This window comes from Pseudopipra pipra, chromosome W (genome assembly GCF_036250125.1).
Source record: "Pseudopipra pipra isolate bDixPip1 chromosome W, bDixPip1.hap1, whole genome shotgun sequence".
Taxonomy (NCBI): domain Eukaryota; kingdom Metazoa; phylum Chordata; class Aves; order Passeriformes; family Pipridae; genus Pseudopipra; species Pseudopipra pipra.
The window spans coordinates 2,232,746-2,251,414 of record NC_087580.1 but is presented as its reverse complement, the minus strand read 5'-3'; the positions used below and the strand labels follow the sequence as shown (position 1 = coordinate 2,251,414).

General features: G+C 34.3%; 1 protein-coding gene across 1 annotated transcript in view; it reads left to right on the top strand.

Annotated features, from left to right (window-relative positions):
- The window catches only part of LOC135404779 (dynein axonemal heavy chain 5-like), a 40,763-nt gene that overhangs the window by 15,048 nt on the left and 7,046 nt on the right, over positions 1–18,669 (top strand). The window contains exons 8-21 of the mRNA XM_064639514.1: positions 302–439; positions 977–1,112; positions 2,540–2,856; positions 4,574–4,729; positions 5,165–5,347; positions 10,103–10,346; positions 11,372–11,486; positions 11,923–12,113; positions 13,011–13,132; positions 13,572–13,721; positions 15,345–15,590; positions 16,900–17,119; positions 17,754–17,959; positions 18,295–18,498. Of these exons, the coding sequence (XP_064495584.1) occupies positions 302–439; positions 977–1,112; positions 2,540–2,856; positions 4,574–4,729; positions 5,165–5,347; positions 10,103–10,346; positions 11,372–11,486; positions 11,923–12,113; positions 13,011–13,132; positions 13,572–13,721; positions 15,345–15,590; positions 16,900–17,119; positions 17,754–17,959; positions 18,295–18,498 (2,628 nt within the window). The remainder of the gene's footprint in view (positions 1–301; positions 440–976; positions 1,113–2,539; positions 2,857–4,573; positions 4,730–5,164; positions 5,348–10,102; positions 10,347–11,371; positions 11,487–11,922; positions 12,114–13,010; positions 13,133–13,571; positions 13,722–15,344; positions 15,591–16,899; positions 17,120–17,753; positions 17,960–18,294; positions 18,499–18,669) is intronic.

Sequence of the window (18,669 nt, the reverse complement as noted above, 5' to 3'; positions counted from 1 at the left end):
TCTCTTCTGCAAGCTAGGTCAGACTAACTTTTGTGTCAGATGAAGAATGACTGGTATTCCCAGAAATTTTTTTAATTATTTTTTTATAATTGTTGTTAAACCAGTTGCTTAACTGCAGCTATCTGCAATAGGAAGTTAGCATGTTGTAAAATTCAAATAATAAGTTTTGCTGAATGATAAAATCTCTAAAGAAGAATTTTATTTGGAAATGCAGTACAGGAAAACTTTTTGAAATACATTATAACAAGAGCTTTGGCATTCTCTATGTGTGAATACACTTTTATGCTTGTATGCTCCATAGGCTAATTTAGCAATTCAGGAGAATCGCCTAAACACTGCTATGCTGGATCTGCAGAAAGCTCAAGAAGAACTGGGAGCCAAGCAAGAAGAATTAGATATTGTGCAGGCAGAGTATGAGACTGCAATGAGAGAAAAACAGGTGAATTGCTCTTCACAGAAAAGTAGTTTCTACCCTTATTTTAAGGAATACTTAATACATTCTTTCAATTTCACTGTTATTCCTTGAATAGGATGTTGATGGACAGCAGATAAGAGAGAGGTATTTTTTGGATACTGTCTCTTTGATTCCTACCTCTCTCTTTTGCCACTAATCATCTCCCCTCTTCCCTCCTACCTCCTGAAAAGGTATATTTGTGTATAATTTGAAATTCTGGGTATAATACCCCAGAATTAATAGGTATCAGGAATTTTACATATTATTTAACAGCTAGGCCAAAATGAAAGTTAAGAACAGAAATATTCAGAAGTTGAATCTTGTTTCTGACAGATGTTGATAATTTGTCCTGATATATTTTTTCTATCTGACTTTCCCTCCTTCTCTGCATGGTGATATAAATGTTTGAGAATATATTTTTAAGCTGTCGTTTATTGACTGTTTTTATTAGATATAGAGATCCTTCTGGCCTATCAGATACATGACTGTAAACCATTTTTCTTGGTGTATGGTTTTCTCTAGACTTTGCTGGAAGATGCTGAGCGTTGCCGACATAAAATGCAAACTGCCTCAAGTCTTATAAGTGGCTTAGCAGGTGAAAAAGAGAGGTGGACAGAACAGAGTAAAGAGTTTGCTGTGCAAACCAAGAGGCTAGTTGGTAAGTTTGCGTCCACGCCTTTGAACTTGTGAGTTCCTTGAGTTTAAATGGTTAGTGAAACTGAAAACATTTGAAGTTTAAAGATTTCCTTTGTAGTTTAGATCCTCGTTGCTAAAATGAGGGTAATTGTTTTAATTCCCTTGCTAAAGCACTGTTAGGTGAAAAATACAATATGAGGCTAAAGTTCATATTTTAAAAAAAAAAGATAATGGACTTTGTGAATGCAGTGAAACATATTTGGGACACCAATGTTTTAACCTGACTGATGTTTGTGGGTCCAAAGGGAGTGATATATTAACAAGTGCCAATAAAATGTGTATAACTGAGAATACACATGGAAGAGAGGAAGACTGATATTCAGGCACTGACATTTATATGTAGAAATCAATATATTTAATGGCAGCTACTAATGTTCATAAAACTTCTGTTTCTTAGAAGTTAATTTTTATTTTATAAATTTGCACTTGTAAACTAAAGTACTTTGTAATAAATAATTAGTTTATTAGTTAGGTCAATAAATGAAATTTATCTTGTCCTTTACTGTGGGTTGAAATTTCTTCTCTGACTTTTGCCTTGAAAGGCTGCAAAAATCAGATATTTTTATATAAGTTGTATTACAGTAGCTAGATTGTATTTTATTTACTGGTATAATATGTATATGTGTATTAACTTATTAAAAATGTGGGTTACCTTCCCCACAAACTCATCAAGGTTTTTTTATAGATAACTTGAAAATGTCTAAAAAGTATTAAGGCTCAGTATAAAAGTATCATATCTTCTCCAGTTTGAATCTTGCATTCTTACTTCAGAGGTACAAAAACCCCCCAACCTAGTGTGTCATGAATTTTAGGGGGAAAATTTTGAAGCTGAACAGAAGATTAAAACCTGTCACACTTAATACCTTCATAATGTCGCTGTTGCAATTTTTATTAGTAGTACTTGTAATTGATTTACAATTAATTTAGTTGAATTAGTACTTATAAATAAAGGGGTTGTTTCTCCCCCCAAAAATATTATTGAAGCCTGTTCTCATGATTGTGCAAGGAAACAATGGGATTTTATTAGTAAGTTTGTTCTTCCATGTCCCGCTTGTGCAGGATGTAGTGTTTGGAATAGTGGGGGGGGGGGGGGGGGGGGGGGTGTTCAGTTGACCTTGGCAAGCTGCCAGATGCCCATCTCTTAATTCCTAAAGTTGCATTCTAAGGATAAAGCAAACATGACATCTACTAAAATGTAGTGTTTTCTTGTTATGTAATGAACGTTGGGAAAAAGGCTGATTTGCCTTCTTTAGGGGTCAAAGTATGTTCTTCAGTTACCAGCTAAAACATGTAACAATTAGGGAAGGGAACAACTCACTCATTAATTGAATTGGAAAAGTTGTAATGCTTTTTTTTCTTTCCTTTTTTTTTTTCCTTTTTCTCTTTAAGGTGATGTACTCTTGGCTACAGCTTTTCTGTCCTATTCTGGTCCTTTTAACCAAGAGTTCCGCAGTCTGCTATTACATGACTGGGAAAAGGAAATGAGAAGCCGAAAAATACCCTTTTGTTACAACTTGAACCTCATAGAAATGTTGACTGATGTTCCAACTATAAGTGAATGGAACCTGCAAGGATTGCCAAATGATGACTTATCCATACAGAATGGAATCATTGTCACTAAAGCATCTTGTTATCCTTTATTAATTGATCCACAGGCACAGGGTAAAATTTGGATTAAAAATAAGGAAGGCAGAAATGAACTTCAGGTAATAGAAATGCTGGTGCTTTCAAGTGGCGGTCTGAAAAATAAAAACTAGACACGATCCCAGTATGGGGAAACTGGAATAGTTTATTGAACACGAGAACACTATTTTAAAGGCATCTGGGGCTGTATGTTAATGAAGGGGATAACCTATGTTAATTGGGGAGTTACACAAATTTTTACTGCAATTTCCAAATAGTTAATTTTTCTTCTAGTAGGATTACATGGGGGACAGAGGGATTACAGGGGTTTAGACATGGTTTGATACAATCATCTCAAAAGTCCTTTCTGATTTCTGCTGGAGCCAAGCTTGATCCATGAGGTAGAACTTTAACAGGTCTTGTGAGAAGGGTCCAGCTCTTTCAGATCACGAGGTTTTTGTCAGCCCTTGTTTTCCTTTGCTGAAAGCTGGGTTTGGGCTCCCACACTTTCATAATCCCTAGAAACTCTTAGCTTACAAAATATTACAATTCAGTGATTCACATAATGCTTAGCAAATGCCGTTTACATAAAATGTCTAGTCTGGATATAAAGGACATCTCAGATATATTTTGTTACATTTGAAATTTGACTAGATATGAAAGTGTACATTTGAAGCCTGTTAGCACCAGTGACTCCATTTGTTTAATGAATTTATTTTAATGAAACATAAACTGTGGGTAATTGGCTGGATGGGCAATGTCTGGTAAATAAATATGTTTGCAGAATACTGTAAATGTTAGGAAAAAAACATCAACTAGTTCATTATTACAATTTCATCTAAATGTTTAAAATCAAGGTTCATAGCATGATATTTTTATCACCTTTTAATCAGAAATTATTTTTAATTTCTGTTGTCTTAGTATGGAGGTCAGGTGCTAAGTATTCTGCAAGTATACAGGGAAGACAGTAGTACCACAATGTACAGTCTAAGGCAAGAAACACCAATTCAATGCAAACATGAAAGTATGAGAAAGAAAGTCCTTACTTTCTACAATTATCATTACACCAATAAATCACCTTGAAAAAAAGATGCCTGAAAACCATAAAGAGGAACTTGAGGGGTGATAATAGAGTGGCTCTGAAAGTATTTCTACCAGTTTAATGTTGATTTTTATCTTGGTGTGGAACCCTTTAATGGATGCCTAGCTAGTTATGTTAAAAATTATTATTAGTTTGTTTTACAGCGTTTTTAAAATCTAAGCTGAATGTGCTTTGTGCTTTGTGCATGTGTTAAAAATTAATCATGGTTATACTGAGGACTACATTTTAAAGCAAAGAATGTTTAAGGTCTTGTCCGATGTAACCACCTAATTTTCAAGGAGAAAAAAAAACAAACCAGAAGAGCCCTGGTCTTGGAATTGACCCTGCTGCAGTTTGACTTGGGGATGTTATCCAGGATAAAATGGAAGGTGCTAAAAGGTCCCTGTGAATTTCTACTGTGAAATTCTTGAGTAGTTGCACTCACAGGATGTAAAAACTGCAAATGTTCAGTGCTGCTTTGCTTCTACTTTTGCAGTTGCAAAATAGAAGTTTAGTTCTATGAGATCTGAGAGAGAATATGGTAATTTGATGCTACCTTTTCTTGTGGTCACAATTCTCACCTTAATACTAGTCTACTCATCAGACCATTGTTTTTTGCAGTAATTTAAACAAAATGAAATAATTTATAAATATTAAAAAACCATAAAGCTCGTTAACTAGTCATATCATAATATATAGATCTCTTTTTATATTTTTAGATCACTTCTTTGAATCACAAGTATTTTAGAAATCATTTAGAAGACAGCCTTTCTTTGGGAAGGCCTCTCTTAGTAGAAGATGTTGGAGAAGAGCTTGACCCAGCACTGGATAATGTTTTGGAAAGAAACATCATTAAAACAGGTTCAGCTAACAAGGTAAAAATAAAACAAATGAGCAAACAAGTGGAAATGCCCCTTTCCTTCCCTCCCCCCACCTTTGCCCTTAACAAAATAACGCCTACTAAATATAGGACTATGAAAAAGTAAAGTAATTTAAATTTGATTAATGCTAATACAAAAAAAAATAAAAAAGTAGAGTTTAAGATTACAAATGCTCAATATATTTAGTGTATAGAGTTCCTTATCCTTTTCCTTATGACAATTCAAAAAAAATGAAATAATCTGTGAATGGGCTACTTTAAGTGGTCCATAGGTATTCTCAGCAAATTGTTTGCATCAGTTGTATAATTTAAAACTGTATTTTTATGCCTTTAAACAAAAAAATGTAGCCCTTTTTCCTATATGAAGTATCTGAAAGAGTGTGTACTGGTTCTTGATATCTCAAGACTTCTTTTTAATACTTTTCTTAAGGTGAAAGTTGGTGATAAGGAAGTAGAAGTTATGGATGGCTTCAGACTTTACATTACTACAAAACTGTCAAATCCGTGTTACTCTCCTGAAATCAGTGCTCGAACCTCCATAATTGACTTTACTGTGACGATGAAAGGTCTTGAAAATCAACTCTTAGGCAGAGTCATTCTCACAGAGAAACAGGTAAAAGAATTGATTGTATCTGTTTTCCTGGTTGTACTTTTTACATTTACCTGTAGAATGCTTTACTTTAATTTTAATTTGTTACTTTCTATTACCATATTACAGGGTAACTTTCTGACTCTCTCTATTGTGATTATTCTTAATATAACCTATTTGTGATGATTTAAAAACTGGCACAGAAGCAATTGACTTATTTATGCGGAAGTTTCTATTTCTCTTTATTGTTGCAACCTTACCATGTTCACCTTATTTTTTTCTGCCTCAATGATTTACAACTTCATGAGAATGGCCTATGAAAAGGAAAAGGGCTTAGAATAAAAACTGATGTTCTTCTGTCTACACACTGTGGAGCTCAGGGCAACATAACCATGGATAGTTGGTGTCACCAACCTTTTGGTGAAAAGGATTTAGACTTAGCTACTTTCTTGCTCCAAGGGGAAACCTACTGATTTTGACTATGCAGATATATTAGTTGAGGAAGTCCAATTTCAGGATGACAATCCCAATCAACATGCCACCAGCAGTTCTGGAGAGAGGCTGATTGGTATTTTTTAAACTACTGAACACCTAATCCCTGTAGCTATAAAATCATGCAATGTTGGAGACACTATGACTGTGTATTTACTAAGATTTTGGCAATAGTTCCAGGCTACCTTCACTAGAGAGGAATGAGGTGAATGTCTTTGTTCCCTTAGTGTGGCATTTGTTGAGGTTCTCTTGTTCTTCCAGCACCACCTCCCCCCCTCGCCAAATGTAAGATGTTTCTCGTTAACGGTCTCAGTCATCTTGTTCATGTCAAGTAGTTGCATTTCATTCCCAAACAGTCCATGGATCTCATGAGAGAAATCACACTCATTCTGTGACGGTCTATATTTTGTCAGACAGGTTCATTGCACCATCAGCTTTGCTTCAACCACTGACAGCTTGACAACCCACTATGTAATGAAATTATCACTGTTTATCTGAAACATGCTGTGATGTGTATATTCACAAAGCCTTATGCCAAACTTCACTTCTTGGGCCTTGCAATACAGCACATTCCTTCAGATGAAAGTCAGTTTATCAACAAATTCCTCCAGTCATTGCAGTTTCTGTATGCTTGCTTGGAAGACACAGAAAGAGAGGAGCTTGACTTTTATCAGAGGTGCAAAGCAATAGACTGAGAAGTAACAGACTCAAGTTGGTACATGGGGAATTCTGATTAGATATTAGGAAAAAATAATTACATTGAGAGCGGTCAAAACCAGGAACAGATTACCCAGGAATCCAAGAACAGATTACTGTGTGATTTTGTGGAATTTCCATTCTTGGAAGGGTTCAAGACTCAACTGGACATTGCCCTGAGCAACTGAATTATTCGACATGCTTTGAGCAGGGGGTTGAACTAGCTAATTTCTGTAGGTGCCTTCCAAATTAAAATTATTCTACTATCTGGCTGTCTCTTTGCCACTAACAGGGAATGTCTAATGAGTGGACATACTACGCTTTCTGAACCAGATTCTCAGAGTAGTATACTCACTACTGTTCTGTTTGAGACCACCTGGGGGATATTTTTGCTAGATAAATGACAAGTGGGCTGCCTGACAGAAAGGGAGAGTTCTATAGAATATACGTACCACTTTACAGTTTACTTTGCCTCTGTTCATACATCCTGTGGTTCAAGGTTTCCTGAAGAGTCAATTTGAAATATCCTGTGATCCAATACCTTTTTTTCTGTGGTATCTAATTATGCATCTTTGGGAATTTGGGCATTCCTCTCTTAAGTGTCTGGATTCTTGCTACCTTTTGTAGCCTTTGGAAGGGAAGTGATGGAATTGTTTAGCTGTGAGGCAGTTTGCCAAATGATTTGAGCAGTATCACTGCTTTGTGATATCCAGTGTTAGAATGTATGTGAGGAAATTCTATCCCAAAAAGAGATTATTTCTCTGAAATTAGTGTTCTTCAGGATTTGCATGCACATTCCTATCCTTCTTGCCATTCCACTGTCTCTGATACAGTTCTGATCTTAGAAAGAATGAGATTTAGACATGCAAGAAGGAAAAGGAGTGTTTACACCTCATCATTTGAAGTTTCTGCAGAGTCTAACTATCTGCTACTGTGTTGTTTGGTATGCTCATTAGTAAAATCTGTGTCAAATACATTTCACAGAATTGATTGATTACTGATAAGAATGCTGGTACTGATTTCTTCTCTTCTATCAGAATGTTAAACCAATTCCAAGATGTGAGTGAAGCATGAGAAGGTCAAAGGGCAGCTGGCACATCTGTATAAATTTAATTATACTCTATTTCATGGAATAATTGGATTTGAGAGACTTGATATATGTCTGAATGTAGTATAACATGTTATTTTATTGATATCCTTATTTTGATACATTAGCTGTTAAGAAATTTGACAAAAAATTTTTTATTTAGTGTCATGGATATGTCAGATTAGTAGTGGAGTTATAACATGCAAGAACTGTTTATGGGTTTTTGAATTTTCACATTCATATTTCAAGATCTGTGCTGGAAAAAGGCTCAGGATTCGTAAGGAACAAATTCTTGTACTTGTGAATCATTTTTGATAGAATGATATAAGCTATTTAGCAGCTTTTATATTTTATGGATATTAACAAGAACTAGCGTACTTTGTTACAGACTGTAAAATGTCATCTGCTTGTGAAAGGAATTCCATAAAGCCGGATTCAAAACAGCCTCTTTGATGCAAGTTCCTTAAATTTATGTACATGGCAACTTGGCTTAGTTTTTCTTCATCCTTGCTGTTCTGACTGGAAATTTTTGAAGTTACGAAGAAAACTTTTAACTGTGTCCACTTTCTGATCTGCAAAAAGTATTTTAAGAGCTTAATAGATGGATTTTTTTCACTAAGGTTCTCATCTAAGAATCCTTCACTTTAGTTTGTTAATTCTGTTTCCAACTTGTTTCTCAGGCTCTTCTTGTGCGGAAAACAGCTTTCAGTTTTTAAAATGCATTGCACTCCAAAGTATGTTTAACCTTTTAAACTGAACTCAGCAAAACGTGAAACTTAATTTGGCTCAGCATGTTAATTATTATATTTAATTGGATGCTAACTTTCTTTTAATACTATACTTTTAAAAAAAGGTTTCTGATTCATCAAACTTACATGATGCTTGTCTTGCTTCCTAAAATTGTTACCTGTTTTTCTTTAGTTTCACAAGGCATCAGTTGATTAAAATGCAGTTAACTGTAGTTTTCTTGTCTGTTTTCATCAGTTTTTGTCAGAATCTTTTGAATCTGTAAGCACATCTCTTAAGTTATGTGGCATTTACATTATTCTATAATGACTGTAAAATAATATTTTCTACCTGATGATGATGTTTCAATGTACCTTTTGTACAAGTGACAAGAAAAAACCCTAAATCTGATACTAATACAATGATTTTTCTTAATTTCCTTTTTAAGGTAAAAGGACATTCTTTGAAAGAAATGAATACTTGAATTACTTAGGAATGTAAGGAGAATGTAGGGTGAGAAGACCGCAAGTTTGGAATGCGAGAAAACAAAATAGCAATATCCAACTTGTAACAGTGTTTCAAATCTGTATAAATGAAGGCTACTCAAATGTGGGAATAAACCCTTTCCTTAAGCCTTGCTGAGGTCTCAGATCCATTAAGCCTCTAGTGCTATTTGAGAGGTTATGTATTTCTTAGTGTTGTCCCTGTTTATTTGGAATATTAGCAGCCAGTGAGCAGTGCAGAAGTGGACTTGGCAAAGGTGAACACACAACTTCCAAGTTAGTTCAAATTGTTCACCAGACCTTTGTAAACAAAGAAGGAGTACTTCTGTAGACATAGCCAATATTTCTACCAACTGGCTCACTTACTGCTGATTCATATCTTATAAAGACTCTTAACCCATCCGGTCTCTATTCTTTCTTTTTATTTCACTGTAATGTATTGAAACATTTTGTAATATTTCAATAGAGGATTTTTATCTCTGAGCAATTAATTTGTAATAAGTTTTTAAAGGTTAATTTAAAAAGTATTATAAGAATGAACTGAAAGGACTATTATCTGTGAAGAATATTTTTTTTTAGATATTTCAAACAGGTTTGGTGTTTTTTTTAATGTGAAACTGTTGATTAACAGGTGTCCATCTTTTATATAAGAGCACTGGAAAACAAACTAGGTACATAAACCACACAGACTATATTATAAAAAATAATCAAATAAACACTTACGTTCTACATATTTTCTTAATCAATGAAGCATTTTAGTGAAAGGCTTCCATCATCCCTGTTTGATGGAAGAATATTTTCAGAGGCACTTTTTGAAATATTTGCTGCTTAATTTGATGACTTAGGATGGCCATTGTAACTGAGACTAAATTTTCAATATGCTGATTAAAAAACAAGGCATAAATGAGGATGAGATCAGATGGAGTGGAAAAAAAAAGTCCTATACCTGGAAAGGTCTTTGCACTTGTCTTTTCTGAAACAGAAAGGAAAGAAAAACAATTACTATTCTGAGCATCTTACTCTTTTAGGGCATGATATGAGGATGTTCCATAGTATTTATTGAAAAGAGTTGTTAATGCCTACTTATGTAGCCGGTTCAGAAACCTGGTAATAGACCTTGTGTCAGAAATACCACTGGAATTCTTACCCCCAAATTACTGCAGTTACTCTTGACTTACACTGTTTTAGTAGGATCAGTATTTTTTAAACTGTTTTATTTTGCTTTTATTTTTGATTGATTTTCTGTTTTCCAAATATTACCACGTATTTCAATAGGAATTAGAGAAAGAAAGAACTGATCTTATTGAAGATGTGACTATGAACAAAAGGAGGATTAAGGACCTAGAAGATAACCTTTTGTTCCGACTTACAAGCACTAAAAGTTCTCTGGCAGATGATGAGAGTCTACTAATTGTATTGACTGACACTAAGAAGACTGCTGAAGAAGTAACAGAGAAACTGCAAACTTCTGCTGAAACTGAAATACAGATCAACTCAGCCCGTGAAGAGTATAGACCTGGTGAGTGAAGGTAGTGATGAAAGACAAATGGCTTGACCACGTATTTAAAACATCAATACTCAGAGTAGGAGAAACAGTAGGATAAGATCAGGAAGACCATAATTTGTGGGAAGGATCTTTGTTTTCCCATAAGTAAAATGTATCTAGGAAATGTCATATTGCGTGATCATGGAGAAAATATTCAATGTTAAGGTTCATGTGGAATTTATAAAATGGAGTGATCTATTCTCATTGTAGACTTCCCATTGCTCTATATACAAGTGTGCTGGTCTTTAGGGTGTTTAGGTAACTGTATGTTTGAGTTCAACATGTTGACACTCTTTTACAGGCCCAGTATATTGGTAAATCCTCTTTATATCTGTTCTGATGAATGCTTCATCATTTCTCCATAAGTTATTACAGTCAGCACATTTCATCTGTCTTTTGGATTTTAACTGACAGGTGAAAATGTGAAAAAAGTGGAGGAAAAAAAGGAAAGCTCTCTGGAATTACCTGCATTTTAGGGAAAGTATGAAATGGTACAGTTAGTGTATAAGAAAGCTTTGCAGAATTTGTAAAACCTTTGTATTTAAAACTAATGACTACTGAAAGTAAGTTAAATCAGTGCTGGGTAAGTTAAATCAATATAGTTCATTTGGCTTTTACATGACTCCTATAAAAGTCTGTAAAGAGAAATTTGTTTGGACATTCAAACAGTACTTCAAACAACCATAATTTTTATATGTTCTACTGACAATCTGAACATTGCAGTGTACCATCCAGCTGCTCTCCAGATATGCTCATATTTGAAACTAGGCTTTACATAGTATGCATTAATTGCAGAAAAGATTTTTTTTTGCTGATGTATAAATGAGGATTAAATGAATAATTTTATTGCTTTTCTATGCAGTAAAGAATACAATAACTCAAGGAACTTCAGTTATCGTTATCATTAGTATTAAACCCACTGTACATGTTGTAGAGGTCTAAAGTTTTCTGCTCTGCATTTCTACTTCGAACACATTCTTGTTTCTTTTCTTTTTCAGTTGCAACTCGAGGAAGCATCTTGTACTTCCTTATTACTGAGATGAGCATGGTCAATGTCATGTATCAGACTTCGCTTCGGCAGTTTTTGTGGCTTTTTGACCGCTCCCTGGCCAGGTAATTTAGCTAACAATAAGTTGTATTTACCCAGTCCTGGAGGTGCTTGTAGTACAATAAAGATTTGTTGTAAGCTAATATCAGAAAGAAGACTTGCTTCTTACAGTCTTGACCATGAATTGTCAGTTTAAATACCCATAAGACTTCGTCTGTTAGTTACCAAGGCAACGAATCTTCTAATGTACTTACAGTCCTTCAAAATTCGGCATTAGACAGTTAAAAACTATTATACTACATTGATTTTCAGGTATGCAAAAAGGCTTGATCAGAAATTATTATTTTTTTTTGTTGTTCCTTCAATCTGAAAGTTGTTGCTAGCTTGCTGCTGATATTTTATGCTTGTGATCTGTTATCTTTCATGTTTTGAAAATACAGAACTATGGCTTTTTGTCATTTGCAACTGCAAACATTCAACTGCAGACCTTTCTTCTGACAGGTCTACCAAGAGCCCTATAACCAGCAAGAGGATTACTAATATTATTGAATATATGACATATGAAGTGTTCAAATATACTGCTCGAGGACTCTATGAGGAGCATAAATTTCTCTTCACATTATTGCTTACTTTGAAGATTGATATACAAAGAAACAGAGTGAAGCACGAAGAATTTCTGACACTTATTAAAGGTTGAAACTATGGAACAATTTTAAGTAGAGCATACATATTATTATAGAAAACTTTGGTTATTTCTCCAAGCCAACCTGCTTCTTTCTTTTGTACATTAGAAGCCAGTCAATTGTAAGAATACATGGTTATCTTTCTGATCTGGTGACAGATAACATTGTATGGTAGTTCTAATTTATAGCAGCACACTGAATATTGATAAATATATCTTTGGAATATCTTTTCCCAAAAAGCATTTATTTCCAGGCACATTGCACAAAAAAACCAGTAAAGCCTCAAAAGGTAAATTGGTTAAGAAAGACTACATTTAAGGTATATAATATAAGAAAATATTATAAATTAACCAAACTATAAACTCTGCTTCATAAAATATGGTGTGATTTTATAAAGTAGAAAACCCTTGTAACCTCATGATTAAAAATCTGGATTCTTGTGTTTGGTGTTTTCCTTTTATTTTGTTTTTGCTTTCTTTTAGTTTCAGTTGAATTTCAAGGAAGGCAAATGTATACATTGGCAAAGTTGTTGCATTATCTACATCAACAAAAAATCAAAGAAAAAAACATTGAAATGAACCCAAAGCCAAGTTAATTCTTTTGCAGTAAAACATAGATTTATTTTGTAATGAGAAGCTGTTCTGGATTTTAAAAAATTATGTAAATTTAGATGAAACATAGGATTTGAAAGTAAATTTTGCATATTACCTAACTCAGAAATTTCTTTATGACCTTCCTTAGTTATTAAGTCATATTTCTCCAGTTTGGGAAAGCTTAATCATGTGAAATAGTCTTGTAGTATCTAGTTTACATTTTCCAAAGGTCTTATTTTATTTATTATTTCTTTGTTTGTTTGTATTTGTGTCTCCAACAGTTCTAATTGTAACTAAGTTCAATTTCTTGCAGGTGGTGCTTCTCTAGACCTTAAAGCTTGTCCTCCTAAGCCAGCTAAATGGATTCTGGATATGACTTGGCTGAACTTGGTGGAGCTCAGTAAACTTGAACAATTTTCAGATATTCTTGATCAAGTATGTAAGAGCTTTTAAAATTAATCTCTCGTTTGACAGTGATTGTCTGGTAGTGATCAAACCATGTGGTGGAAAGGGTGTTCAGTAAATTCAACACTTGTATGAACAGTTTTAGCGGACACTGAGTGTATTGCAGCTAACTAAGTAAGTAGCATTTGGTATATGTTAAAAGTAATGAAAAATACTGAGTAGTAGCTCTTTTTTTCAGAACATGAATGCATAAAGGTGTTGTTGCATTCTGTAATTCCATACTTAAAACCTGGAAGTTTATCCTATAATTTTTAATAGCCTTATTAAACCTGTGTACTAATATTGCTAAACAAATGTCTGTGTGTGGATAATGTGTCTCTGACTATCATTAAAAATTTGTGACCTAGTGGCAGTGCAAATATGACTTGTCTGTTTAGTGAGACTTATTCCTTTGATGACATAACTGCAGATTTCCAGTGAAGAGAAACAGTGGAAAATCTGGTTTGATAGTAAGAATCCCGAAGAAGAATTGGTTCCCAGTGGCTATGGTCAATCTCTGGACTGCTTCAGACATCTTCTTCTTATCAGATCGTGGTGTCCTGACAGGACCATAGCTCAGGTACTTTTATATAGCCAACATGGTCTATTTAGGTATCACTAGAATAAATAGTTACCAGATTGCAGTTCAGTGCTGTTTTATGTAATGCTAAGCACCTTCCTGTAATGGACCATTACGTTGCGTTTTCTGAAATTCATTTTAGAAAATTTATGCATTTATTACAAGGGCAGCATTAGCAAAGTTATTCTAATGAATTGAACAAATATTATCCAATGATTTCACTGTGGAATAGGATTTCTGCTGGAGTCACATGTGTTTATCCAGATCTCTTTATCAGTTCAGAAGGTACTTTTCAGTGTCCTTGCTTACTCCCTGGAATTTTAGAAGTGTCCCCTTGTTAGGCTGAAGTAAAATATTTTAGTGAACTCAGTTGTCTGAGGGAAAAGGAAACATGAAAACAATTTAATTGAGGAACCATTTCCTGCATGGAAGAATTAGACCCATTTTGGAAAAATCTGTATTAAAGTCTGTTTGAAATTTTTAATTTAAAGCCATCTATTTAAAAAGAAGATAAGTATAAAACTGAAGGTTATTAAACAGACTATTTTAAAGAAAAATCAACTTCTAGGAGCCTATTTTTAATCTTTATCTCCAGTGCAAAAGAAAAAAACAATTGAATTCCTGGCAATTCAGAGCAATTAATGACAAATTATTGAAATTGGAATGCATCAGTAAAAGCGTGGTATTAATTTTATGGATGCACATCTTTAGACATTGTGATTGGATTCACAAAAATCCCATAGGAAGAGAAGTCAGTAGGTTAAACAGTACTGTCTAAAGAATATCTCTATGATGTGTGCTATATGACTGAAACAGATCATGCAAAATTAGTTCCTCACTACTGTTAATGGGAACAAGATACACTTTCATCTTACAATTTTATGAAAGCTGATAGTTCATCAAATGCTTAATGCTGAATATCTTTTGTCTCTGAGAAATAACCCAGAGGTATTAAGGGGAAGATTTATCCAAGATGAAAGCATTGTAGTGGGAAAGAGTACAAGAAAGATCATCTCAAAACTGTTTGAATGAGCCTTTCTTATTTCTCAGAAAAGAAAGAACAATAATCTAAAACTTCTAAAGATAAATCAAAAAGAAATAAAAGAGATGGTCTTCACCTGTTCCTCTGGATCTTTTACTTACTGATAGTTATTTTCATCATTACTACTGTTAATTCGTTGTTTGTTTAACCATGAAGGTGGAAAAGGCTTAACAGCTTTGAAACCCATCTTTAATGCTTTCCTCCTTTTTTCCTAGATTTGAAGGCTAGGAGTCACACTGTCTAATGGAGATATGATATGTAAAAAAATTAATTTTTTCTGAAGTTTTAGAGAGGTTATTTTTTTTATAGTGTAATTATAGGTATTACCTATAACAATACATGCAGATATTTGTAATATAATAATTATTTTTAAAATTTTAACTGGTCTTATAATGCTGTAAGAAATAACACCATCAAAGACAGTATGATGTATTGACATGTAAAAATAAACTTGTTGCACATTTTTATTTCTGGTATAAATTTTTATCAGTCTTTGCTCTTCAACTGACTTATTGGTTTACACTGGGAAGAAAACTATTAAATGGTTAGGTCACAGTTTAAATTTGCCCTTTTTAATATAGGCAAGAAAATACATCACTGAAACTATGGGTGAGAAATACGCAGAGGGAGTCATCTTGGATTTGGAGAAAACATGGGAAGAGTCAGATCCACGTACTCCCCTCATTTGCTTTCTTTCCATGGGCTCTGATCCTACGGACTCAATTACTGCTCTGGGAAAAAGACTAAAGACAGAAACGTGCTGTGTTTCCATGGGCCAGGGACAAGAAATCCATGCTCGTAAACTTCTACAGCAGACAATGGCTCATGTAAGTGACAAAAATCTGAATGCTTTTTGTAGCTGTATTAAACACTTAGAAATAAAAATCCTGTCATGAAATAAGGTTGTTTGGTGGGTAGTTAATGCTAATGCAAGAACCTATATTTATTTATATAAATAAGTGTCTTAAGTGATAAAACTGTCTTTTCAGTCATTTAGTTGGCCATAACAAGTTTTTTGATACTCTACAGATGTTTTTCATTGAAAATGGAGTGTTTTGCATATAAAATAGAGTTTTTGTTGTAGATTGCTGACTGATAAACGTAGTTGAATTGATTTTTTTTTTTGGTTACATGACTAGTAAGTATTCTTGAGCAAGCACTTCAGAACATTTTTTGTTTTGTATTTTTACTAATACAAATGCATTTTGTTAAATCGAGAAAATTAATTTCAAATATACTATTGATAGCTACATAAACTTGAGAAAAACAAGGTTGTGTAGCAAAATATTTTGTATTGCTGTAGTCTGGATTTGTACTTGGGAGGGCCCATCTGGTAGCACAGGCATTTTACAAGTGAAACGTGGAGCAATTAAAGAACAAAATTATCTGTATGAGAAAGAAAAGGTGAGATGTTCCAATTTAGCATGCTTTGCCCCTCAGGTGATAGTACTGCTGGGCCTGCTGATGTGAAAAAATTAAGTTTCTTACACTCTTGTGTTATGAGCTTCTTCCCCGTCTGTATAACCTATTTTTCTTTGACTTTTGCCTCTTGACAACTTGGTTCTTGTTTGACGACTCCTCATAAAGAGCTAATTAGCAGATCAGATGAAAAGAAACTCATTCAAAAATAGGGAGGAGGAGCACCTTTTGTTTAGTTAAGAGAAATGCAGTTATTTTCCCTCATTGTCTCACATATCCTCTTAATGAAGAGGTATATGAGATGTCTATATGTAGTATGGGAATTCATATGAGAAAGTTTGATACCTATTGATTGATAACAATAGATTAATTAAGTATGTATATGTGGCTATTTTCCAAGCCTGGTACCCTTGTGAAGAACAAGGTTTAGCAGCTTCCTCTATGGAGCTACTCCTGAGCTCCCATATGTAAGCCAAAATTTATCAGTGTTTATCAGCAGTATAGTCATGGGAAGGTATGTTTTAAATGTACTGACATGGAAAAGGTAGAGATTTCTTGAGAAGAGCAGATGGGACAACTAAGGACCACTTCTTTACATGAAAAAAACAAATAAGCTAACACCACCTCCAGAAGGAAAAGCCTGCATCTTAGCTCACAAAGGGTGATTTCAGTTTGTGAACAATGTTGATAACTTCATATTTTGTTGTTTTAAACTAGGGAGGTTGGGCACTTCTGCAAAACTGCCACCTTGGACTTGACTTTTTGGATGAGCTGATGGACACTCTAATAGAGACAGAGAATGTCCATGAAAGCTTTCGACTATGGCTGACAACTGACATTCACAAACGGTTCCCCATCACCCTACTTCAAATGTCTATTAAGTTTACCAATGAACCACCGCAAGGGCTCAGAGCTGGGCTAAAGAGAACATATGGTGGTGAGTGCTAGAATGGCAGCGATTTAAAACCAAATTTTGGACTTTGGTATTTTTGTGTGGTCATGTTACAGCCAATATAAGCTAATATGAGGGACTGATCACAATTATGCCAGCACATATCTTGGTCCCTGTTTTGAGCTGGAAGTTCTGAAAATTAAGAAGAGAAGGTCTGCTGAAGTTCTGTTGCCAGAGCTAATTGGACAGCAAAACAGGAAATGCTTTTTCTTTTCTCAAATTTTGGCTTCTAGAATCTTAGTTCAAAGTGTTCGAATCTTTGGTCTTCTTCTGTCTTTTGGCAGAAAAATGATGTGTTAATATTTGCTGGCAATCAAGTGCTCTTTACATTACATAAAGCAAAGGACAAAGAGTCTGTGTGGAAAGCAACTTTATGTGAATTCAGCTATTAGTAAATTGTGGGTTTTTTACCCTGAAGTTTACTCTTTTAATTTGAGCAACTTAATAACATGCTATAAACTGTCCCCAGCATAGAACACTTTGTGGGACAATAATTAGACTCTTGGGAGAGGCAGGGAGCCAACTTAAGATCTCTAGAGTGAGATTTTAGCACTGATTTGAAGTAGTTTCAAAAAGGACTATCACTGTGATTCTTATTAAGTCCATTTACAATCAATAGGTGTCAGCCAGGATTTACTAGATTCCAGTAAAATGGTACAATGGAAACCAATGTTGTATGCTGTAGCCTTTCTACACTCCACTGTTCAAGAAAGGCGCAAGTTTGGATCTCTAGGTTGGAATATACCCTATGAGTTTAATCAAGCTGATTTCAATGCTACTGTGCGCTTCATTCAGAACCACTTGAATCGCATGGATACCAAGAAGGTATGAATGCTTTTGTGGGGAAGGTATATTAAAATGATAGATCTTTATAGTAGTGGAATGGATATAAATGCTTCCTAATAACTGAAATACAAGCATGATTTTAACTTGTTTTCTTTCCCCATAAACATTTAGTATTCCAAGTGTACGTGTATTAGGGCAGCAGACTTAAATTAGATTTTTAATCCAGTGCACCTTAAATTTCTATATTAACCTGTATGTTAAACCCACCCCCCCAGCCATCTCAGAAATATAAATCTTAGAAGTACAGACCTTTTCAATGCTAATTGCATCAATTAGTTAAAAATGGGTGACTGTATTTAAAATACTCTTTTCAGGGGATCTCCTGGAATACTGTTTGTTACATGATAGGTGAGATCCAGTATGGTGGTCGTGTGACAGATGACTATGACAAAAGACTCATGAACACCTTTGTAAAGGTTTGGTTCAATGAAAATACATTTAATCAGGAATTCAGCTTCTACAAAGGATACAGCATACCTAAATGTACTATGGTGGATCAATACCTTCAGTACATACAGGTTGGTAAATCAAAGCTAATCACTTGTTTCTCATGAGTTTCTGATTCCCTGTATTTTTTCTTTTCTTCTGAGTGCCTGTATTTTGTCTTTTATTCATGGATTCTGCATTGATTTCTAGCATTCTGCATATCTATTAGTGACAACTAATTGTTTTGATCAATGTTATCGTCG